At 42.9% G+C, this 26,229-nt stretch overlaps 1 protein-coding gene across 2 annotated transcripts in view; it reads left to right on the top strand.

Moving 5' to 3' along the window:
- LOC127660735 (pecanex-like protein 1) overlaps nt 1-26,229 on the top strand; it is a 66,181-nt gene that overhangs the window by 21,981 nt on the left and 17,971 nt on the right. Inside the window, exons 6-21 of one of the 2 annotated variants that reach the window (XM_052151124.1) lie at nt 106-1,719; nt 14,146-14,275; nt 16,596-16,789; nt 18,160-18,253; nt 18,956-19,013; nt 19,294-19,541; nt 19,669-19,822; nt 20,180-20,212; nt 20,386-20,557; nt 20,776-20,886; nt 21,178-21,269; nt 22,717-22,826; nt 23,031-23,136; nt 23,276-23,368; nt 24,831-24,981; nt 25,114-25,255. In XM_052151124.1, coding sequence (XP_052007084.1) covers nt 106-1,719; nt 14,146-14,275; nt 16,596-16,789; nt 18,160-18,253; nt 18,956-19,013; nt 19,294-19,541; nt 19,669-19,822; nt 20,180-20,212; nt 20,386-20,557; nt 20,776-20,886; nt 21,178-21,269; nt 22,717-22,826; nt 23,031-23,136; nt 23,276-23,368; nt 24,831-24,981; nt 25,114-25,255 — 3,502 coding nt within the window. The remainder of the gene's footprint in view (nt 1-105; nt 1,720-14,145; nt 14,276-16,595; nt 16,790-18,159; nt 18,254-18,955; nt 19,014-19,293; nt 19,542-19,668; nt 19,823-20,179; nt 20,213-20,385; nt 20,558-20,775; nt 20,887-21,177; nt 21,270-22,716; nt 22,827-23,030; nt 23,137-23,275; nt 23,369-24,830; nt 24,982-25,113; nt 25,256-26,229) is intronic. The other variant, XM_052151125.1, reaches the window with a different exon arrangement.

The raw sequence follows: 26,229 nt of genomic DNA on the forward strand, positions 1-26,229 counted from the left end.
TTTGACTAATGTCAGACTGGGGAGTGTTCAGGAAACCTGCTTGATTACAGTCATTGTTTTTTAAATCACACACTTTGTCTGTTATATTTCTCTTTCCGTCTTTAGATTTGATGTCAGACCCAAAGATGTTCTGCCTCATCTCCAATGATTCTTTCGCCTCCATGCAGCCCTCAACCTCATTGGCTCAGGACCTCTATGGCTCCACCCCCCACCCTTTCAGCCAATCACTGTCCTCTTGTGATACAGAAATTACCACCCATCTCACCACCCACTCACAATCTTTCCGGAAAGAGTCATCTCGTCCTCGCGGATTGCCTCGTACCTCAAGCTCTGCAGGATCTGCATTTCCAGATCCTTCTTTGCCTGAGTTTAGTCTGTATCCTCCGCCTCGCAGGGGGGGACTGGACCCTGTTTGCGAAATGGAGGCCACCAGGCCACCGAGAGCACCAGAGAGTTCTGAGCAGGCAGACTCTGGAACTCCAAGCACTTCAGGTATAGAATGTCACAGACCTCATCCAAAAGAGTGCCACAGGATATCACGGTCCATCTCCCAGGAGAGGGGGGAAGACAAGTGTGCCGGGAAAGGGGGATCTGGGCTGTACCAATTAGAGGGCGTTTCATGTGGTGCGGTGGGTCGGGAGAGAACAGGGGGACATAGTGCCGATAGTTTGCGGAGTTTAAGTACTCGCAGTAGCGGTTCTACTGAGAGCTACTGCAGTGGGACTGACCGGGATACCAACAGCACGCTGAGCAGCCTGCACAGTGAGCAGACCAGTTCCACACATGTAGAGAGTCTGCTGTCACTGTCTGGGGATGAGAAAGTGACGGCAGGACACAGCGATCCATGTAACTCTAATCTGGCCTCCGGGGAGGCTAATAAAAACCCCCACGCCAATGAACTTGCCACCAAACTGCCCACCAGTGATGCCCCCAACCCCTCAATCTCAGAGGGCCAACATGGAGAGGGCACTCTGGAGGCGGGCTCAAGGACTAGTGTAGACGTTTCTACCGGTCACTCTCACCAGCACCAGGAGGCGGAGCCTAACAAAGTGCGACCCAAAACAGGCAATCTTATTCACCGGGCTGCCTCTTCATCTGGCGCTAGCCGTATTTGTCGTCAACAAAGCGATAAGCAGCGCGCAAGCAGTTTTGATGCCAGCAGGCACCGGGACTACGCCTGCAGGCGAAGCATGGCAAAGCCTCGCTCAGCAGTATTCATGAAAGGAGAAGAAGACTCTAGCGATCAGAGTGAACTTAGTTGTGCCTCCAGCCTACACTCTTCCCACCAGCTCAGCACAGACTCCTCATCCAGCACGCCCCACTCATGCCCCTCACCAGAGGATCGCCGTGGACCCCTACGGGCCAAAACGCACAGTGCGCAAACCCACAGTCAGAAGGACAAGGAGAAAGACAAAGAGAAGGGTAAACGCAGAGCTTCGCGTCGCACTCCGAGTGCAGGCAGTGCCAAAACACGTGCTCGGGTCCTGAGTCTGGACACTACTGCCTGCCTTAATGACCCACATCACTTGGGTGCACCATCAAGTTCCAGACCTCTCACCACCTCCAAGTCTGACTTGGAGGCAAAAGAGGGGGAAGTATTGGATGCAGCATCCCTGCTGGGAAGGGCGTCTCAACTTGAGTCAGTGACCCGGTCCAGAAACAGTCTGCCCTGCCCTATCTCCCTCAGTCACACGCAAGACATAGTGACGGGATCACGGGGTGAGCATAAATATACATTATTGCCTTTACTGTAATTAGAGCTTGCACATGCACTTATTCATTTAGGTTTCATGGTGAAATCAGTCTGAAGTGGAAGATATTTAAAGTGATAGTTTACCCAAAAAATTTATTTAACCCAGGTTTGAAACAACACAAGTGTAAGGGATGACAGAATTAAAATTTTTGAGTGAACTATCCCTTTAAGGTCTCAGCAATTCAGGGCTCAGAAGGACACAGATGTTTGGCGACACAGTGTGCACCCAATCAGATAATAAGCTACTCTCCTCATTGCTCAGAGGCAAGGAGATATTTACCCAATGTGTTTGGCTGGTGCAGCTGTGACCAAGAAACGCCTGCATTGTTACTGAAATATTACTCTGACAGCCTGTTGAATCTATATCTGGGAGATCTGCAGGGTTTATATTGTTCTCTGAGCCACAGAGACCATTCAGTGTGCGCACTATTGCTTGTGTGAGAGTGACTTAAAGAAACAAAGTGTCTATTAGTGGTCTTGCAGTAACGCACACATTTCACATTTCCATAGAGAATAATATATCAGAATTAGGGAAGCACAGATATCATTTTTTATGGCCGATGCCGATTTTAACAAAAAATAAAATAAAAATATAGGCTGATACTGACATTTTGCTACTTATTTTGTTACTTCGGAATCTTGCTTTAAAAATGTACAAAGATGTGCTTAAGCTTTTTTACTGTCCTTACAATAAATAATTTTCTTTGAACATGGATTGGATCTGTTGAACACATAACAGGTAAAAATTTTAAAGAGAGCCTCAGTGAAAGATAAATAAAAGATAAAAAAAAAAAAATAACAAAATATTAACTTGATTTATATAAAAAAAAAAATGGTACTTCTAAATTATTTTGAACGTCTGTTTTTGCAGTTCAAAACAACAGAACACATTTGACATGTATGTACTGTATGTGATAGAACATTTAAATTAATGCTATGCATATGTAGGGCAATTCCACGGAAATGTCAACCACATCATGGAAAAAGAACAAACCTTTAGCCAAAGGCACAAACTTCCCCTTTTAAATTCTGTAATATATTGTAGTGGTAAAATGGATAATGCCATCCAGACGGCTAGAGGTCTTGCTCCCACAGTGCTAAAGTGCTGAATGCAGGCTGTATTTTAAAACAGCCTTTTAAGGTTTAGTAATCACACAAGGCCATATGATTTCAATCTTAATTCAATGAAGCATGCTACATTAATGTATATCATAGCAATGTCTCAGAAGTCAAAGTCTGTTGGTTTCAAAGCATTTTGGATGGTTTACCTCATCATGTAGTCTAGTGGTAACAGGGTTGGGAACCACTGATATAGTCAATAGGTAAGTGTCGCTTTCACAACTGTCATGTCCGTTTATGGCGTTTTTTTTCTGCAATACAAATTAAATATTGCATGTTCTTAAGAGTACCAACAATTCTACTTACTGTGGCTTTTATTGTGGATCTGGATTGTGCATCTTAGTTCACAGAGTTTGTACAAAGTGTGTTACTAATTAATTATAAATAAATCTTCATGTTTTCACATCTGTGTTTTTATGCGTATAACCATTATGCAGATGGATTTCATTTGGTCAATAATTTGTTGATAAATATTGGCAGCCAATACATCGGTGCATACCTAATCAGAATAAGATGGGTAGCAGAAGTTTTCATTTTCCAACATGGAATGACCAGATTCACTTTGTGTTTTTTGTGATACTCAAGTGAGTATTACACCTCTTTGATCATGATGAACTGGTTGTCAGTGTGTTAAACTCCAGAACATGTTCTACAGGAAGGAACATGCACCGTCCTGTGTCAGCAGATTAGGGTTTGGATTTTGGACTTTAGTTGTCTGGTTTGGTCATGAAACTGCTGGTTAATAGTTAATCAGTTATCAGTTTTCTTAGACTGCAGTTTTCCCTCTTTGATTCTGTGTTTGGAAGCACTGAAGTGTGTATGATAAACAGAAGTGTGTGATTTTCAGACAAAGGTGTGTGTGTGTGTGATGTTCAGAGGTGTTTATACTGTATATGATATTTCTTCTGTGTTTGGGCTGATGCTTGGAGGGTTCAAAGTAAGCTCTGTTTGTGTTTTTGATGTCTGTGTTGTTTTTGTAATGTGTTCTCTTACGAGAGGTTCTCTCGTATTGCGTAAGCTAGCTTACGCTACGGGAAAGATTAATCTTTTCTGAGATATTGAAGCCAAAAAATTATCCTTAATTTTGTATCCATTGTCAACGCAGTGCGGCAGCTGCAGACCTTGAGCGGGCTAGCTAGCGAGCTCATTGGTTGCTCTGCGGCAACTGCTGCAGCCTATAGACGAGCTTGGGCGAACTCTCATCCAATGAGAGGCGTCCGCGTGCTCACTGCATCAAAGCCCGCCAAAAAGGGCGTGACTAGAGTGCATATAAGCGTAGTTCGTAGGCTGGAACCCTGATTTTCATCTCTTCAGCGAAGCTCTTCGCATCACTGAGCCGGAAGCCGCGTCGCCGTTCGAGGGGCATCAAGCAAGCGTGGACAGCGCTCGAAGAAACCGGCTGTCTTCGCCACCTTCAGCCGTCCTGCGAGCTACGCCATCCGGTGACGTATCCTTTTTAAAAGCAAGCTAGTTCTTAAAGAACTTCACAAAAGAGTACGAGCGTCTTTTTTAAGATGCCTCGCTCCACTTGCGCCTCATGCCGCGCTCCTCTCAGCACCGGAGACCGCCACATCATCTGCGCTCTCTGCCTGGGACTGGGGCATGCAGAGCTCGCCCTCGCCCGGCGGATCGCGATCTCTGCGAGGAGCTGCCGATGTCGACCCTGCGGGCTCGACTCGAAGCGCTCAGGACCGAAGCCACCGCGCCGCCTTCCGTTCAGCCGCGCAGAAAAAAACGCCGCTCTCAAAGGCTGCCGGAAACAGTGGTAGAAGCGATTGCCTCGCCGGAGCCCATCCCTCGAGCAATCGCCTGCACCCTCCCCGCCCACCCGGGACGCGCAGTTGCCGCCGAGCGGCTGCTCTGCTGCCATCTCGGACGAAGAAGCGGAATCCAGCAGGACCCGCGCCGGAGTCGAAGGGGAACTAACACGCCTCCTCACACAGGCCGTCGACCGCCTCGGGCTCGAGTGGTCACCGCCCCTTGAGCAGGCACCCAACAGACTTGACGGCTGCTTTTCTACAGAGCCCCCGCCGCGCAGCACCCGCTACCCGGGCCGCTCCCTTCCTGCCGGAACTCCACGCTGAGCTTTCCAAATCATGGAACGTGCCTTTCTCGGCCAGGGTCCGATCCCACGTCTCCACCTCTTTTGCTTCGGTGGACGGCGCCACTGAGAAGGGCTACGCTTCCATCCCTCCGATCGAGGATGCGGTAGCAGCACACCTTTGCCCGCCCTCCGCGAGATGCCGGTCTAAACCAGTGCTCCCGTCTAAGGCCTGCAGAACAACTTCCGCCTGTGTTGGCCGCGCCTATTCCGCCGCCGGCCAAGCTGCATCTGCTCTGCACTCTATGGCCGTCCTACAGATCCTCCAAGCGGACCTTCTGCGGGAGTGGGATGAGGAAAGCAGGCATCCAGAGGTGGTTGCAGACATACGGAGTGCTACGGACCTCGCCCTCCGTGCTACCAAAGCTGCAGCCCAAGCTATAGGGAAGTGCATGGCCGCGCTGACTGTGACCGAGAGACATCTGTGGCTAATGCTAGCCGACATGGGAGAAGCAGAGCGCTCTATGTTCCTCAACACACCGCTCTCTCCATCCGGTCTCTTCGGCTCCGCAGTGAGTGGTATCATTGACCGGTTTTCAGAGGTCCAAAAAGCCACACAAGCCATGAATCTCTTTCTGCCTCGTCGCGCTAGCTCCTCTGCAGGCCGCCCACGTGAGCCTCCTGCACGAGCCTCTTCACAGCGCCCAGCTCAACAAAGCCAGACTTCTCAGCGTCGACAGGGCGGCCGCCCTCGATCACGCTCAGACAGCCGCCGCAGACCGCCGCCCCCCCGCGGGCCTCGGACTAGAATTGCGCTGAAACCTGAACAACCGAAGTCCTCCTAGCTTTGTTGACAAAGCGACGGATCAGTCCGCTGCGGCCGGACCACCGTCAAAGCCCTGTCAGTCCCTTCCTTCAGGCTACTACAGTGGTAGATTCAGCAGCCAACAAGCCGGTGTTAGCGCCGCTTGCCTGCGCTCAAGCGCCGTTTTCACGGCGACCCAAATAAATCTGGTAAAGAGCAAGCATGCCATATGTGTAGAAAATGTGCCCACAACCCAGTGTTCACCCCTACACACAAGCATTACACATCCCGTGTCCATACCAGAGAGCAAACATGTCTTATGTGTAGAAAATGTGCCCACAATCCAGTGTTCACCCCTACACACAAGCATTACACATCCTGTGGCCCTATCACGGCACACTCACATAAAGCGTTTACGAACCACTCGAGTGTTAGGGTTAATAAACGCGACCCACGAATCCGTCGCGGCGCCCATTCTCTGGCCGCTCTGTCACACGACCAGCCTTATGTGTAGAAAATGTGCCCACAATCCATTGTTCACCTCTACACACAAGCATTACACGTTCCGTGTCCCCATCAGAGCACACTCAAAAGCGGTTACGAACCACTCGAGTGTTAGAGTCAATAAATGCGCTCACGAATACGTGCACGCGCCCATTCTCTGCCCGCTCTGTCACACGGCCAGCAAACACTTCTCTGTATGTAAGTCCCGTGCCCGTGACTATGCTTGCGTATCACTTAACAGACGTGACTCTTTCCCCATTCACCTCAGTCGGGAAGTCACTCACAGAACAGCCTGTCCATGCTGTCTGCGAGCAGTCCAGCATAAGCACAGTAAGCACGCTCACACATTCTCAGGCATGAAAACTCCTCACCTTTCGGCGAATTTCGCCGTTTTAAAAACAAAATGGGTCACCTACGGGGTGTTGGGGTGTGTGTGATGTATCTATAGTTACCATAAACTTCGCGGCTTTAAATACCAATCATCATTCCTAATGCCGACTGACAGCCAATCCGAGTCAGCGAGTACGGCAGAATTTTTTTCAAAGTCACACCGCGAATCTGACAACTGGACACCACACCGCAAGTCTGATAACTGGACACACTGCCGAACAAAGACAGTTCTGCACGTCGAAAAGCAAGCCTGAGGTAAGTTAGCTTAAAATGTTATTTGCATTCTCTATGGGTTCCGGGAGGGCTCGCACTAACGTGCTTTCATACAGTACGTGACCTTAACTTGTGCAGCGATTGGTGGAAACAAATATACCTCTATTAATAATATTTAACGAAGTGACTTCCAATAATTTCCTCAGTGCATAACTTACTTGATTCCACAGACATATTCTCCATCTATAAATGTTAGAAAGTTATGCAAATATTTCCATTTTGAGGTCATGAGTGGACGAGCCTTCAGCAGGCTAAACTTCCGTGAACGAGCATGCGCGCCGAACAGACGGAGCGCAATAGAATAGGAGCGCAATAATTCTGACTAAAATATACATTAACACTAAATAATAAATAGATTTTGCTAATATATTTGTTGTTGAATATTTGTTGTTGATGGTGAACATAAATGTGCTAGAGAATTTCAAACCTACAAGTGTATTTTTATGATATCAGTTTTGTTTTTATTTTCATTTTAAGTTTAGTAAATTTTACTACTTCTTTAAAAAGCATTATTTTGTTTTTAGATCGTAATGTTTGCAATGTTAGAGTGTAATGTGATTTGACCCCTTTTTGGATAGACTGAAAGGTTGCATTCACTGTTTGTTTTCATAGCCTTCAATATGAACATTGTTTGTAGGACAATATTTACCAGGATATGAAATAACTTTTTTTTGTTTAAATTAAATACAGATTAAAAAAAAAAAAGTTAAATACTGAGATTATACCATCAGCCATTTAGCCCCAAAATTCAGATTTCTTTGGCAATTGCCCAGCCCTAACTTATGGCATGCTTTAAATGCTGAATTTCCATTTTTAGCGAAGCAGTAGGCTAATGATAAATTAACAATTATCCGTTCTGCATTAATAATTCAATTTGTTGGAGCAGAAATGCTCCCTTGCGAGGACGGTTTTTACGGGCCCTTGAGATTCTGGTTCAGGCGAAAAAGAAAAAATAATGTGTTTTGTGTAAATACTTGCATCCACACATTAAAATGGCCCCCATATTTTGTATGTTTTATGTGTTACTATATTTTCAATTTATTCTTTGTGCAGCAAATGTGAAATGAATGAGAAAAATTAAAATGTGCTATATACAGTATATAAAGTCGATTGGATTGGATTTTTTTGCTGCCGTATTCTTCTCACCTTTTTTACCCCTGACCAGTTTTCATGCCTGCATTCTGTTCAGCGCGCTGTGTGCGGCAATCAGAGCGATTTGGCCACTCACCCTCTAACATTACGCTTCAAAGCGTGGGAAGATATTCCAGGGATATCCGAATGGGTGTTAAGCATAATAAAACAGGGCTATTTGCTACAGTTCGATCGCCGTCCTCCTCGCTTCAGAGCACGGCTCGAAACTACTGTGAACACGGAAGCAGCGTGCATGCTTTGTTCAGAAATAGCAAACCTTCTGTGCAAAAGGGCCATAGAGAGAGTGCCGCCTCCCCTGAGCGAGTCGGGGTTTTACAGCTGTTATTTTCTTGTCCCCAAGAAAGACGGCGGCCTCAGACCAATATTAGATCTCAGGGTTTTGAACAAAGCGCTTGCAAAAAGACTGTTCAAAATGCTTACAACCAGCAAACTCCTCGCGCATGATGCGCCAGGGGACTGGTTTATTTCTCTCGATCTGAAAGATGCATACTTTCAGATTCAGATAAATCCCGTCACAGGCCATTCTTGAGATTCGCCGACGGCCAGGTTTATCAATACACCGTCCTTCCGTTCGGCCTGTCCTTAGCACCCGTACTTTCACGAAGTGCATGGACGCCGGCGCTCGTACCCCTGCGGAGTCAGGATTTGCGAATTCTGAACTATTTGGACGATTGGCTGATTTTGGCACAATCACATACGGAGCTTCTGTCTCACAGGACAGTTCTCCTCAGTCATCTGAACAGTTTGGGCCTTGCAGTCAATTGGACCAAGAGCTCACTACAGCCCAGTCAGACAATTTCCTTCCTTGGAATAGAACTAGACTCAGTGGCAATGACGGCTCGCTTATCTACACAGCGCGCGCGCCGTGTGCAGCGACTAGCCGCGTCATTTCAGATGAACAGCCTCACACCTCTGAAGAAGTTTCAGAGAGTGCTAGGCTACATGGCCTCAGCTGCAGCAGTACTTCAGCTGGGTTTACTGCGCATGCGCCCGCTTCAGCATTGGCTAAACACCAGCGCGTCTCGCCGGGCTTGGGCCACAGGCCGCCAGCCAATCAGAGTGACTCAGACCTGTATTTCAGCTCTGCAGCCCTGGACAGTGGCCGAGTGGTATCAGCGGGGAGTGATGATGGGAGCTGTATCTCGCCGAAAAGTCATCTCGACAGACGCGTCCAACACGGGTTGGGGCGCGGTCTGCGAGGGCTCTCCGGTTTTTGGCCTATGGTCAGTTCAGGAAAAGCTCCTTCACATAAATTGTCTGGAAATGATAGCGGTCGAGTACGCGCTCGTGCGCTTCCTCCCGATCATTCAGGGTCACCACGTCCTGGTCCGCTCGGACAACAGGTCTGTGGTATCCTATCTAAACCGTCAGGGCGGTGTCAGATCCAGGAACCTCTTCCATCTGACCGAAACGCATACTGAGTTGGTCCCAGTGCCACCTGCGCTCGCTGAGTGCGACGCGACGTGCCAGGCCACCTGAACGACGGCCCAGACAGACTGTCCAGAGACAATATTCCCCCAGGGGAATGGTCCCTGCATGCTCAAACAGTCCAGACGTTATGGCGCATATTCGGCAGAGCAGAGATAGACCTCTTTGCGTCAGACGAGAACTCTCACTGCCCAATATTTTTCTCGAAAAGCGAGGATGCGCTGGCCCAGGACTGGCCCAACCGCCCGCTTTACGCCTTCCCTCCCGTCTCGCTATTGCCACAGGTAATGCAGAGGATCAGGGAAACGCGCCACTCGGTGCTCCTCATGGCCCCGTGCTGGGAGAATCAAACATGGTTCCCGGAGCTTACGCAGCTGTCACTGACAGCGCCGTGGCCCATCCCAGTGAGAGCAGATCTCCTCTCGCAAGCTCGCGGAACGATCTGGCATCCCCACCCAGAGCGCTGGGCGCTACACGCATGGGTGATCAACGACTACCCGTCGCTTTGCCAGAAGGAGTAATAAACACCATCATACACGCTAGAGCCCCCTCCACGAGAAGACTCTATGCGTCAAAATGGTCTGTGTTTTCAAAATGGTGCACCGACAGAGACCTGGACCCACGGACATGTGGGGTGTCGCTGCTGCTCGTGTTTTTACAAGAGCTGCTGAATAAGGGCAGATCCCCATCCACGCTCAAAGTGTACGTGGCGGCCGTTGCAGCATTCGCTGAACCCCTGCACGGCCAGTCACAGGGTAAAAACGAGCTGGTCATCCGCTTCCTCAGGGGAGCTAGAAGGATGAACCCTCCGTGCCCCCCATCGGTTCCTATCTGGGACCTTTCTATAGTTCTCGAAGCTATGAAAGTCCCCCCTTTCGAACCGCTTCAATCCGTGGATGTGAAACACCTCTCACTTAAAACCGTTTTTCTAACTGCCCTATCATCAGTTAAATGGGTGGGAGACCTTCACGCGCTATCTGTCAGCGCTGCGTGTCTTGAGTTTGGACCAAGTGACTCCAAGGTTATTTTAAAGCCTAGACACGGCTACGTCCCCAAGGTGGTCGGTACTCCTTTCAGAGCACAGATCATTTCCTTGTCGGCGCTACCAGCATCTGATAGCGAACGCGACGCCAATCTCCTTTGCCCAGTCAGAGCATTGCGATTGTATACTGCGCGCGCCGCATCTTTCAGAAGCTCCGAGCAGCTTTTCATTTCGTTCGGAGGGCGCACCAAAGGTCTCGCCGCCTCGAAACAGACACTGTCCAAATGGATAGTGGACGCTATTGCTGCCGCGTATGCGTCAAAAGACCTACCATGCCCGCTAGGCATTAAAGCTCACTCCACTAGAGGCATGGCCTCCTCGTGGGCATGGTCCAGCGGGATTTCCATTCACGACATATGTGTGGCAGCGGGCTGGGCTTCCCCCTCCACCTTTGTCAGATTTTACAATCTGGAAGTACCCGCTCTGCAGGCTAAACTGCTAGCGGTTTAATACGCTACAGCTCCCCTGGTGAGCTGCATTAATGGGACACAGTCCACGCAGACCGGCACCGCCGCTCTGTCTATGTGCTTATGTACTACACACACACTGGCCCGCACTCTTGCCGGACAAATATTAATTCCCCACTCACAAGGGCTCCCCCGGGTCCCCCTTAATTCCCTGGGGCTCATGCAGTGGATGCTTGGCGTGCACAGCATTGACAAAGGGTTCCCGTAGCGTAAGGTAGCTTACGCAATACGAGAGAACCTCTCGTAAGAGAACGAATCGGTTACTAACGTAACCTCGGTTCTCTCTAGATGAGGGAACGAGTATAGCGTAACCGGCCATGCTCGCGCCACGAGCGATTTTTTGCTTCATTCAATGAAAACCAGGGTTCCAGCCTACGAACTACGCTTATATGCACTCTAGTCACGCCCTTTTTGGCGGGCTTTGATGCAGTGAGCACGCGGACGCCTCTCATTGGATGCGAGTTTGCCCAAGCTCGTCTATAGGCTGCAGCAGTTGCCGCAGAGCAACCAATGAGCTCGCTAGCTAGCCCGCTCAAGGTCTGCAGCTGCCGCACTGCGTTGACAATGGATACAAAATTAAGGATAATTTTTTGGCTTCAATATCTCAGAAAAGATTCATCTTTCCCGTAGCGTAAGCTAGCTTACGCAATACTCGTTCCCTCATCTAGAGAGAACCGAGGTTACGTTAGTAACCGATTCGTTTTCTTGGTTTTGAACCTAGAAAAAGCATTGCCCTGCAGAAAATCGCACTGTTTTGGAAAACTGGTTTATGTGTCCAGTGTGAGATTTTTTTTTTTTTTATTGTGGTATGAAGTCACAATAGGGTCAAAATTTATCTGCAAAATGAGTGCTGCGGAAGTGCAAGAACTACATTGTCTCTCTATCAATAAATTAGTCCAAAATGATTTACAATAATTTTGAGGAATTCACTTAAAAACATTTACTTAGGAAGATGAAGTAGCCTAAAGGAAATCTTCAAGAGTTAAAAGTTTTAGCTATAAATGATAGTGTAACACAGGTACTTAAACACTCCCTGACTGTAAAGAATACTGCTCTTGAGGCAGAACATGACAAAGCATTTTCAACCAGTTTAGCCAATAACATATTGTGTTTGACACTGGTAGTTTAAAAACACTTTACTTCTTTAATAACATATTTGCCTGCTTACTATGTTCGCCAGATTTTTGGTAAGACTTTGGAGGTTTTTATTAGATGTAATTATTATTTGACTCTTTGATTGTGTTTGAATTAGCTTCTCTTGGAATTATTATGAAAATCTAATTAAATATGAGAATATTAACATTTGATAATTTAGTCCAAAAACAGTACTTTGCACAGGGGGAAACATTTTTGCAAAAAAAAAAAAAAATGCCATTGAAGCTAGAAAAACTGTTAGGTGTTAATTTAAGCGAGATGCTGGCAGTAAATTGAATGTACTCCAGGCTAGGACTGGGTAAAAAATATAGATTTTCTGATGCATTGTAATCTTCATTTGAACTTTCTTCTTTTCTTAAATCTCCAAATTTCTCACTATGCAACTAAACTTTCTGTGATTAGCATGGTTATTATCATTTGGTTTTTTTTATTTAGTTTTCATTCTGGAGATAATTTTTATTTCGTTTTCATTTTCAAATTATTATTTTGTTTATTTTCAGTTATTTTGCCAACTGTTTTTTTATTTTATTTATTTTTTTAGATTTTCTCCCCAATTTGGAATCCCCAGTTCCCAGTATACTCTTAAGTCCTCGTGGTGACGTAGTAACTCGCCTCAATCCGGGTGGCGGAGGACAAATCTCAGTCAATCCACGCATCTTATCACTTGGCTTGTTAGGCGCGTTACCGCAGAGATGTAGAGCGTGTGGAGACTTCACGCTATAATCTGTTGCATCCACAAACAACTCTCCACACATCCCACCAAGAGTGATAACCACATTATGGAGGAGGTTACCCCATGTGACTCTACCCTCCCTAGCAACCGGGCCATTTGGTTGCTTAGGAGACCTGGCTGGAGTCACTCTGCACACCCTGTATAGGCTTGGGATGCTTTAGGTAAACACAGCCCTGGCCATTTTCTGTTGACCTTTCTCATCATCAGGGTGTTTCTGTCCGCAGAACTGCCGCCCAATGGAATTTTTTTGTTTTGTTTTTGGCACCAACCTTTAGAAACTGTTGTGTGTGAAAATCCCAGGAGATCAGCAGTTACAGAAATACTCAAACCAGCCTGTCTGGCACCAACAATCATGCCATTCTGAAGGTTGATGTCAATATTAATTAAAGCTCCTGACCCGTATTTGAATGATTTTATGCATTGCACTGCTGCCACATGATTGGCTGATTAGATAATCGCATGGATGATTGTTGGTGCCAGACTTGCTGGTTTGAGTATTTTGTAACTGCTGATCTCCTGGGATTTTCACACGCACAACAGTTGCTAGAATTTTGTTACTTTGTTACCAAAAACAAAAAACATCCAGTGTGCGGCAGTCCTGTGGATGGAAATGTCTTGTTGATGAGAGAGATCAACACAGAATGGCCAGAATGGTTCGAACTGACAAAGTCTACAGTAACTCAGATAACCACTCTGAACAATTGTGGTGAGAAGAATAGCATCTAATCATCTCAGAATGCTATTCTGAGATGTGGGATGGTGCTGTTTTGGCGGCACGAGGGGGACCTACACAATATTAGGCTGGTTGTTTTAGTGTTGTGGCTTATCGGTGTATAGTTTGCTGAATTCTTAGCATCTCCCATGGTTACTGTTTTTTTTTTTTTGTTTTTTTGGGAAAAAATGTTAGATGATGTTGGAGTGTTAATCTGACCAATCAGAGATGTCTTCCAAGCTACTTTGTTCTGCTCCTTAACCAAATATATCTCTGTATATTTGTGATTAATTGGTAGGAATTCTGTGACTAAACTGGTGATGCGAATGCAACAATTCCTTTGTGCATTTTGGCAGACACGTTTAATCAAATTGACTTGCAGTGTGTTTCTACTATGCATTTTATTAGTAGGTGTGCTCCCTGAGAATCAAGCCCATGATCTTGGCATTGCTAGCACTATGCTCTAGCTGTTAAGCTACAGGAATACATTACATGTATAACATAGTTCAGTGAAAATCTTTTTTGTTGGCTCCCCTCATGATGGACCCCTGCCTTTCTTTCCTTACGGCAGCCCCAGGGAATGACGATGCTGTCACGTTTCGTCGAGAGCGTAGTACGTTCCGCCGACAAGCAGTGCGTAGACGGCACAATGCAGGAAGTAACTCCACACCCCCCGCCTCTCTCATCGGATCCCCACTCAGGTACGACTCACTTAAGGAGCGGCGTGAGGTCTTCATTATTCTTCACATCAGCATGTTTCACCTGCTTCTTGTCTTACCTACACACCTTTAAATGTAATTTCCTCACATCTGTGGGGCACTGCATGAAAATTTTACCTCCCTGCATTTGCTTACTGATTATAAATGACCCTTTTCCTCCTGCTGTATTGACTTTTAACCCATCCTCAAAGAAGGCCAAGCTGATTTCTGATCAGTCTTCTGAGACAAGAAACCAATGTTCTTGCATGTTGCCTGTTTCATGCAATTAATTCCTTTTTTGTGTTGTTGTTGATATTTTTGCTCGAGTTGTTTCCTTAGTAATTTTACTTTTTCCCATCATTTCTGTGGGTGCTTTCTTTTGTGTGCTTTCAATTGGTTTATCCTGTTCTGATAAACTGAAATTCTGCTTCTTGAATCTTAGCCACTATATCTTGGGAGAGTTACGGTCACTTCCCACTCCTCTCACGCATTAAATCTGTGGAATCTGTGTGTAACCCCTCGACAAAGCCATTCTCACCATCACAAATGGTTTCAGAGAAGAATGAGTAAGGCCTGAGGTCTCATTGTCAGGCCTGAGGCATGTCTGTAGCCTTCATGATCCTCACATACTCCTTTTTCACTGAAATGGTGCTCGTGCTGGCTTGGTGCTCCGATATTGAGGATGTTTTCAAAAAGAATGTAATGAATAGCTTTAATTATCATATTACTTCATGCAAAGTGCAGTAAACATAAAATAAATAATAATATTTGGTGTGACAACCCCTACTCCTTTAAAACAGCACTGATTTACAATTTGCGCACTTGCGCACAGTTTTTCAAGGTTGTTAGCGGATAGGTCTTCCAAGCATCTTGGAAGACTTGTTTTATGTATTTAGCCTTAATTGCTTCTGTCTGTTCATGTAATCTAGGGCTGGACGATATGACTATATATATCATTGCGACAATATAAATTGTCAATCTATAGAGATTTTGCTATGTTTTTTGTATCGTGATATGTAAATATCCATTTGCGCAATGTGGGCTAATCTATCAGTGGGCAGGGCTTCACGTGAGACTGATAGAATTTAAGAAACATGGACAAGGATTTTATGGCATACATTTTTTCAATGGCTGCTGAAGCAAATCCAAAGACATTCATCTCTCGTTCAGACTTCGTAAGCACTTAATAAGCTTCTCATCTGAAACGCGCATCTGTGTTTCATAAGCATGTAGCGTGCGCTATCTCTGGAGCACGTAAGTGCGTGCGAGTCCAGCAGCCTTCCCGATATACACGAGAGTGCTACTCAATAATTTTTGACCCAGGAAAAATCACCAAATGGGACAACTCCAAAACAAGTCAAGATGATGAAGAGGAGCTTGTTGCTTAAACAGGTGTGACATCTGAACATATTACTTGGTTCAGACAAAATATGTCCCCCGACTTCTGGCGTTATCGGTTTTTAGATCAAGACCAGCAGGTTTTTAGAACCAGATTGGGCTCTGGCACCAGCACTAGCACCATGTTGGTAAAAATGGGTCATTAGTTTACCATTTAATTTCTCAAGTAAAATTCTCTGAAACAGCAATTTTTTTTCCTGTCACTCACATACTCTTGGTTTCTCCCTTGTAATGTCTTGTCTGCACACACAAACCTCATCAAAAGCATTTTTAAATCTCTTTTGCGTTCTTGCTATGAAATCTGAATACGCATCATCTTATCGTCCCTTACATTTTTTTGTTTATTTTTACCTGATTTTCTCCCAATTTGGAATGCCCAATTCCCACTACTTAGTAGGTTCTCATGGTGGTGTAGTGACTCGCCTCAATCCAGTTGCCGCCACTTCTGAGACCGTCAATTCCCGCATCTAATCACTTAGCTCATTGTGCATGACACATTGTAGAGGCTCATGCTACTCTCTGCGATCCACACACAACTTACCACGCACCTCATTGAGAGCAAGAACACTAATCGCGACCACAAGATTCTAACCTCCCTAGCAAACAGGACAATTTGGTTGCTTAGAAGACCTGGCAGGAGTCACTCAGCACACTCTGGATACCAACTCGTGACTCCAGGGGTGGTAGTCAGCGTCAATACTCGCTGAGTTACCCAGGCCCCAGCAACCCTCTCATTTTACATTTCGTCTTGTTTCTCACAACATCTCCCCCACCTCTATCTACAACCATCTGTCTCTTTTTCTCTTTCAAATGTGACTTTGCATTGCCTTCTAAGATCTTGCTCTATTTTTGTCTGCCTTGCCTTTATACCCCCAAACGCCCCCACCCCACACTCTTCGAATCATTTGTATTTCTGGTACTCCAGTCTGCAGGAGGCTCTGAGTCAAGTATCTCAAGCCACAGGGTCACAGGTCAGAGGTCAGCCATCCCGCACGCCATCTCAGGTGACTGTATTGAGCACCAGTGCCTCCCTGCTGGTCAGAAATGGAAGTGCGCAGCTAGAGGGCTGTCTGGATAAGGCCTCCACTGTGGGTATGGCCAGCCTGCAGGATGAATTTGGTATGCACCCTAATACACACATCAATCACACCAGCATGCTGTCAGTCACACCTGTCCATCAAACATGCATGCTCTCTATTACACTTTTATAACATCATCTTGCTGTCTGTCATACTTGCATGCTTTCTACCTCTCCTGCATGCTGTCTATTGCTCCTACCATGTCTGTTCATTCAGTTTGCATGTCAGTTATTGGAATCAATATTTAATCAGTGTGCATCTGTATCTTTTTAACCAATTTACTCTTTGCATTGATTGTGGGAGTTTGTGCTCCAGATAATAATCTTTATTTACCTCAAATCGGTCTGCTGTATTTCTTGCATGTGTGTGTGATTTTATCTTTGTAAATGATTACGATGTTTTCAGTTATACCGCTGACATCATGATCTAAAATAACATTCTGTATGTATGTTCATGTTAGTGGTGGTCATTAGTCAATTTAATTCTTCCTGGGTGGTGTCACGGTATTGATTCCGGACTCGCACTGTGATTAAGCTTTGATTCCCAGCAAAGGAAACATGACTTACCCCCAGGATCAATAATGCTTCTGCTTGTCTAAATATCTGTCTTGTCTTTTGAATTTTTTTTTGACATGTTCATCTCAGCAAACATAGTGCACATATCTGAAGGAGATATTCATTTAACCATAACAGTTAATGGGTGAATTTCATAAAACTTGTCCAGAACATGTCCTGGTCATTTCAACCCAAAATCAATATCAAGTAATTCGATTTTGTTTAAAGAAATTGAAGCCTAATTGAATGACTATTAATTAATTAATTTGTTTATTTATTTTAGCACTTTAACATACAGTATAACAATTTAAAGCATTCAATGAAAAGTACTTTATTACAGTAATGAGTATACCTATTAAGAAATATAGGAATTACAAAAAATTCCTTAGTGAAGCATCTGGATATTTTACAGTAATGAGAATTTTAGGAGGAAATGTGCATAATTGTATGAAAATATGCAGATACATCTCAGTGGTCCTAAAATAGGCTTCGTTTTACCCAAAATGTAATTTCTTATTCCTCATTTTCAGATTGTGGGTTGAATGTGAACTGCATATTTTTCGTTAGATGAATCCTGAAACTGTTACAGGCTGTCTAGAGCACTAAAAAGGGATTTTTATCTTTTAATTACAGTGCTCTGTGATTGTCCAGACAGCGAAAGTATGTTTTATTAAGCTTGTGAATTAGAGTTCTACATGTGTGAAAGAGCTGTCATGGACAATTTATTTTAATTTTTTTACACTATTGGTAACTTGTATTTGTAGTGTTTCAGCAGTTACTTTAGTGCCTGAATTTGTGTGACCGCACAGGATTTATTTCTGTGACCCCTGACCTCCTGTGTGTTTGTGTGACTCAGGGAAGCTGACCCCGCCTCTCTATGAGGTTGAAGGATGTGACGTGTCACTGGTGAACTTTGAACCTGCAACCAGACGAGCCTCAAACAACCTCTGGTGGGTTGCAGTGTATCCACAACTAGAACCCAAAAACCTTTTTCTGAATAATCCAGAGTCTTTTAAAAGAAATGCTGACTTATGGGGCGTTCACAAAGGACACATTGTTTATAGTGTGTATTGGTGCTTCTGTTTATTGGTGTTTATAGAAATCACATACACCATTACTAATATACACAATTCACTCATGATTCTTATCCTACCCCTAAAGTCATTTAAATGGTCCCTTGTTTTAAAACTGACATTGATCTACTGAGTTTAGTGTAAAAAAATTTAACTGTTTGAATTTAACAGTGTTCTGCAAACAGAGACTGGGCACAGTCACCAGTGTCGTCCATCTGGGCATGTGTACACAACACAATATTTAAAAAAACAGAATGCAGACAAAACATGTCCTAAATGAACGGACCCTCCCTTTTCATTAAAGGAAAATGTGACAAAAACTGTACATTTATGTTGTTAAAGCATTTGCAACTTAGCAGCATACAGAAAGAAAATCTTATAAAACATGTCATATACAGTAAAGTAAAATTATAATGAAACATGTTCTATTAACAAATAAGATTAAATAACAATAGTGAAAAGTGTACAGTCTTCTGAGTAATCTCAGAAGCAATAATTCATTTAGCAATAAATTAATGTTACATACAGCAATTCAACACAATTTTGTATATCTATTTCTCTTTTTCTGTCTCTCTGCAGGGAAACAGACTCGCATCTCTCAAGTTCTACCTCAGTTCGTTTTTACCCTCATGACCTGGTGAGTGCTATGAAACACACACACACACACACACACACACACACACACAGACAGTTTTCTTTATGCAAACACTCCATGACAGGTTTGTATTGTTTTGTGTGAGACACAATTCACCAGCATACTCTGAGAAAATAACATTGGTGTGTGTGTAATTATAGAGACGTACTATATGAGATTATGTATTGCTCACAATGATGCTTGTGTTTGGAGCAGCAACACAGCTGAGACAATGAGCTCAGTGCGTGTGTGTGTGTATGTGTGTAAACTCACCCTGGTTCAGTTCTCGTTTCGTCAGATACGTCTAAATCGTCTGCTGTCCATGGACCCAGAGCTGTTGGAACAGCATGATGTTGACGGCAGTCCTGACCTGCAGGAGGCGCCGCACTGCACGCAGGATTCCGCACACAATCACACACACTCGCACACACATGCAAACAAAACCAAGCAGTACTACCGCTTCTGGCTGATGCCGTACCTGTGGGTCGGGCTGCACTTTGATAGACTTACACTACTGGCCCTCTTTGACAGGTACACACAGACATTAATTAGATGTTAACAATATATCAGTGGCCAATATCATTTTTGCAAATAACTGGGAAAATGTCATTATTTTTATTGATTTAGAGGCTAATTATGCTGCATATATGTGTATTAGGAACAGGGAGGTTCTGGAAAATGTGCTCTCCGTGGCTCTGGCGGTTCTCGTGGCCTTCCTGGGTTCTGTGCTGCTAGTTCATGGGTTCTTCACTGACATTTGGGTCTTTCAGTTCTGCCTTGTTATTGCCAGCTGCCAGTACTCATTACTGAAGGTGAGAATAACACATATACATATACACTCACATTTACATTTATTAATCAAGTCGATGCTTTTATCCAAAGCGACTTATAAATGAGGAATACTACAACAACAATACATGCAAGTGAGTAACATAAAAAGTGTAAAAACTGTGGCTCTGGGGAGCTGTCCAAACTCTTTTTGTTTGAGCCTGACAAAACAACATTGACTCACTCAATGACATGAATTTGGGACAGGACTTTCTATTTGTCCAACCAATAAAATTAATCATTTTTGCAATTGCATTGGCGATGCTAGTGGTACACAAAATTTAACATTTCAAATAAACTAATCTTGAGATTGAAAATTTCTCTTTCTCTTCCTCACTCAGAGTGTTCAACCCGACTCTTCCTCTCCTCGACATGTGAGTAGCAAACACACTCCAATACAGTACCACATATTCCATTACCATGAGCCTAATCATATACGTAAATGAAAACGTACTGTATAAAGGAAACATAAATAAAATCTAGATTCAGAGATGCAATGTTTCTCTCTTTTGTGTGTGTGTGTGTGTGTGTGTGTGTGTGTGTGTAGGGTCATAACCGCATAATTGCCTACAGCAGGCCTGTTTATTTCTGTCTATGTTGTGGGCTGATCTGGCTGTTGCATTATGGGAGTGTAAACTGCAGCTCCAGTTCAGTGTCTTTGTATGGAGTCTCTCTCAACAGCTCCAGCCTGCTGTCACAGGCACGAGACCTCCTCATTGGTGAGGACTGACACACAGGATGGCATGTACATTCCCAGAAGATGCATATATGTAGCCGTTTTTGTTTGCTTCTTTAAGAAATCTGCTTAGTGTAAGGTTTATCTCAGCATTAATGTGAAAGTATGAAAAGACATTCCAGAGCTGAGCACAAAAACAATCCTACTGATGAGATGGGAGTGAACTACTTGAGCTTCACAATCAATCTCTTTTCTCTTCAGTTTTCACGCTGTGCTTTCCAGTCATCTTCTTCATTGGGCTGCTTCCTCAGATTAACACCTTCGTCATGTACCTTCTTGAGCAACTTGACATTCACGTCTTTGGAGGAAATGGTAAAAGATGTTCAGACTTACACAAGCACATATTTACATTAGTTCTGGAGGAAAATAGACTCACAAACTTATAATAACTTCTCAAATAATGTTTGCATGGATTTAAAGAATTCACATACACATCCCTAATATACATACACACAAATAAACACACTCAGTAACAGACATAATATAGCAATACATGCACACACAATCATGATATTACCTAGACTTTATTTTAAATAAATCTTCAAAAAGTCTGTAATATTTCATTTTTTATTAAATTATGAAATTGCGTGTTCTCATTCCCAGCATGTACCAGTCTGCTCTCAGCTCTCTATAGTGTTCTGCGCAGCATTGTCACCGTAGTGATGCTCTATGGGTTCTGTTACGGAGCCTTAAAGGTGATATGTCACTCTTTTTTTTTTTTCTCCATTCCTTTTCATTCTCTTTGACATTCAGTTGAACTTGTAGCATACCATTTTGGAAACACTTCCATTTATTAACATTAGTTAGCATGAACTAACAAACAGTACATTTACAGCATTTTTAAATCTTGGTTAATGTTAATTTCAACATAGAATAACATTTAGATCAAAAGTTGTATACATATATGTTAACATTAGTTAAGTAAGGGATAATCCTTCATGTGCGTTAAACTATTTTAATGCACGATGTGGAGCCGAAGAACCACACAAAGTGAAGTGAAATTGTGTAACAGATACCTAGCCGTGGATTGTCCCACTTATACCATGGTTATTTGCTGGAAGACTGGAAGAATAACAATAACAGTTAACTTTATCTACTGGTTGTTAGTTAAAGTAGTGTGAAAATATCACATTTATTTATATGAATTAATTAAAAAGATGTACAAATAATTGGAACCAAATCTTTTTGGAGACCAAATACTCTTTAAAAACTGTGATTTTAAAAACTTAATCCAGAAATAATAATAGCCACAGAATGTAGAAGGGTTTGCACTCCACTGAACAAGTAATATTGAATTCCTATTCTTATGTCATTTTCGGCACTTACTGTGCATGATAAGGGGAAAACCATCCAAAATGACTTTGACCTCGGAGACATTCATATGGTATCCATTAAGTCTGCGTGATTGACTGAATTAAGAATAAAATCATGATATGGCCTTTTACGATTACAAAACACCAAAAGGCTTCCTGTTGTGAAACAGTCTCCATTCACAGCTTCAGTCAGCGATGCGTTATCGTGGGGTGCCATCTAGTGTCTATAGGCACACACATTGAGCAGGACAGCTTTAATAGATAATATTTATGATCTTGCCTCATCTTGCTGGACAGTGAAATATGCATTTACTAGGTTCCGGTTAACTTCTCTACCACTCCGTACAAAACAGCTGGATGTCAAACCATACATTCCTTTCAAGTGCTTTGGGTGAGTAATACGGGGCTGATGAACACTTATCTGTGTTTCTGTGTGTTCGTTAATCCAGACTCTGAGACTATAGTGCATCCAGGGGTCGTTTGAGCGGAGGTGTAATACTCTCACAATGTGTCAGTAAGGAAGACAGCAGAGTCAGCACATTAATATAGAACGGTGATTAAAACTGACTGGAACTACTTGCGCATTAAACTTGTTAAAGCACGCATTCCAGCCATTCAGAATCTAGTATTCGAACCGACCATGATATAATGCATTATGAACTGACAATGAATGATTTTATTTTATTAACAAATATGAATAAATTCTGTAAATGTATATTGTTCATTGTTAGTTCAGGATATCTAATGCATTTACTAATGTTAACGAATGGGGAAGGGTTGCCCTGATTTATTTTATTGCAGTGCTCTGAATATTTTGTGTGCCCTCCAGGACTCATGGGAGCCTCCGCACATTCCTGTGCTTTTCTCAGTGTTTTGTGGGCTGTTGGTTGCTGTTTCGTACCATCTTAGCCGGCAGAGCAGTGACCCCTCTGTGCTCATGTAAGCCTCTCTGCATGTGTGTGGGTTTGTGCTTTTGACAAATAGCTCTTGTAATATTTTTGAGATGTTTGAATATTTTGTGTCTCTGATAAAATGAATAAGATGATGAATTCCTCATGATTTGATGTTTGAGAACCTTTCATTGTTAGACTGCACATAGTTTGTGTCATTTTAATGTGTGTTTTTTCCCCTGTGTGTGTGTAGTTCTTTAGTGCAGTCAAAGGTCTTACCTAATGTGAAAGAGAAAAATCCAGAGGATCCACTGTCTGAAGTACAAGATCCTTTACCAGAGAAACTCCACAGCTCTGTGGTGAGCAACACATACTGTTCATAGATCTCTCACACTTTACTCACAAATGTAGACTAACAGCAAACACCGCATAGACAAATGGACACACACAGACTTTTCTGTCATAAATGATGTGTCTTTGTCACACTCTTTGTTACAGAACGAGAGACTGCAGTCAGATGTGATTGTGTGTGTCGTCATTGCTGTTCTGTATTTTGCCATTCATGTCAGCACTGTCTTCATTGCCTTACAGGTAAAAACAAAACACGAAAATCAAACTGCAAGTATACACTTCTTAATGAAACTGCTTTTTAAACATAATATTATCTAGTGTTGGGGTCGAGTCCACATTAGTTGAGTCCGAGTCAAGTCTGAGTCATTAAACAATTAAACAAATGGGGCTGAGTTGAACTCAAGACCGAGGCATAACAGGATGAGTTCGAGTCCGGTTGAATCTGTTTATGAATTAAAATTGTAACTGTAATCTCAACATCATAATTTTAAGCTTATTTTAACCTTCACAACTAAGATAAACAATGTTGATATACAGTAAACTTAACAAAAACAATATCAATCATAGACTAAAGAAAGTAAAACTGCGTTAGTCATTACAACAGGGTTATTATTGTTTCAAATTTGTATTTGTACTCCATTTCTAAAATATGTCCTTTTCAATTTAGTTTAGTTTGATCTTAAATTATCCCTATCTATACTCTATATTGTGATTTATTTTTGAGTCTTTATCTGCTGACTGGTTTGGGAAAATACATACAAATGAGTCAACACAGTAGTGATTAGTACTCGCTAAACAGTTATATCTCACGATTTGACTGAAAACCACTTGCCCAGTGGTTTACAAAATCCCCTGAAACAAAACATCACAACCAACTAAATTCAACTCGTTACATGAAATTCAGCTTCATACACTAACTCTGCAATCAAATAATACTTTTTATAGTCTATAATTAAATTATAAATAAAAAATGTTGCTGCCCAAAATGTCCTAATATTTTATTGTGCATGGTTGAAAGTTGTGAATGGTGGACAAATACTGTAAAAGAACATATTTTAAGCAACTGGTAAATGCTTTGAAAATAATAAATAAAAAATAAACCTGTGCTGTTTATCTGTTTAGAGTTGATGTTGGAATTAGCAATAACAAAAAAAAAAATTTTACTTAAAAAGTTACTCAGTTTATCAAGCTATAATGGACCATTTCAAGCTGACAAAATTGCTTGGACCACAAGATACTACATACTCCTACACGTGTCTATACATTATGCCTAAAAAAAAACTCAATAGCCCAATATTAATACTATGTTTAAAAAATTATAATAATTTGTATATGTTTATAGTAAATTGTGAGAGACATAATGTGGGTGACTTGGCTCAATGAAGTTCTTGGTTTGAAGATCTTAACAACGATGAATCCGTAATGCGAGCACCATTTTGGCTGCACAAAAGCGGTGTGTGATTTTACTAGTTGTCAGGTCCCGTGCCATGCGAAACTGCCTTGTTTAGTTTCTAGTACATTGACTACATACCTCTCCCAGCATGTGCAAGCTTGTTAGTTTTGTGTTTGCTGGTTATACTGGAAAAACCAGCTGACAACCAGCTTAACGTCAGCTTGGCAAATATACCAGTACCATACTGCAAATATATACACTGTTTAGAACTGTTCTTTACCCTCTCACACTGTCTCTCTTCTCTCCTAGCCATTTTTTAGCTATGTTCTCTACGGTCTAGTGGGCGCAGTAGGGCTGTTAAATCATTACCTGTTGCCCCAGATGAGGAAGCAGTTACCCTGGTACTGTTTCTCACACCCGCTGCTCAAAACCAGGGAGTACTATCAGTTTGAAATCCGGGGTGAGTCAGTCTCCAGGTCGTACACGGACACAAATTAATGTGTACACTCAAACTACTTCAGATAAAGAAATCACTGTGGTTCTGCTGGACCACAGTCATAATTAACTGTACTCAAGTGTGTGTTGTGTGCAGGTGCTGCCCATGTTATGTGGTTTGAGCGTGCCCATGTGTGGCTGCTATCTTTGGAGAAGAACATCCTCTATCCACTTGTTGTGCTTAATGAGCTGAGTGGCAGTGCTCAGGAGCTCGCTAGCCCCAGGAAGCTCAACACAGAGTCAGTATTACCACCTCTGTCTGAACTCCTGTCTTGAGTCCTTCCGTTCTTTGTTACTGATTTGTATTTATTATTATTAACTAACTGGTTGACCATCAACCTGCCTTTGTCTGTCTGCCTTTAACATTATTTGTGAATTACCTAAATATTGCTCTACAACAGTTCTTCTCAACTGTTTTGCTTCAGGACCAAGGTTTTACTTTGGACATCAAGTTGCGACCCAGCAGAGTACCAGAAGTTTTAAGCATACAAAAGTAACCAAAATGCCCTTAAAATTAAATTGAATTCAATTGGAATTGAAAATATTCTTCCATCAGCTGGAATGAAGAGTTACATTTTAAAGCATATTTATCTGATGTTCTTTGTAATAAAAAATTGTTAAATCACACATTAATTTGATTAAAAGCTGTGAATCAGAAGTGCGATTATAACAGTCACTTGAAAAGAGAAAAGCATCATTTGATGGTGACTACATGCCTAATTAGTTTAGTGTAAACTGATCTGCTTACATGAATGTCTTATAACACACTCACTATGGTCCTGTATTAACCAAGACCTGAATCAATACATGAAATAATTGACGTTATTAAGTTATTCGTTTTAATTTACCTTGTGTTCATGCTGATGTTATACATATTCATTTGGAAATGAGAGTGGACACTGTTATATCTATAGCATGCTCTTGCGACAAGGTTTTTTTCTTTTTTATAATTTCTATTAAATTCCACTTGAAACTACTCAGACACACATTACTGCCATTGTTGGAAAAAGCAAATGCTTGTCTGAGAAATGGGGACAGCTAAGATAGGATTGATCAGAAACGCCTTTAAAAGAATAATTCACCCAAAAATGAAAATTCATGATGTACTATACTCACTCTCATGGCATCCCAGATGTGTATGAATTTCTTTCTTCTGCTGATTACAGACAAAGATTTTTAGAAGAATATCTCAGCTCTGTAGGTCCATACAATT

Source organism: Xyrauchen texanus, chromosome 20 (genome assembly GCF_025860055.1).
Source record: "Xyrauchen texanus isolate HMW12.3.18 chromosome 20, RBS_HiC_50CHRs, whole genome shotgun sequence".
Lineage (NCBI taxonomy): Eukaryota > Metazoa > Chordata > Actinopteri > Cypriniformes > Catostomidae > Xyrauchen > Xyrauchen texanus.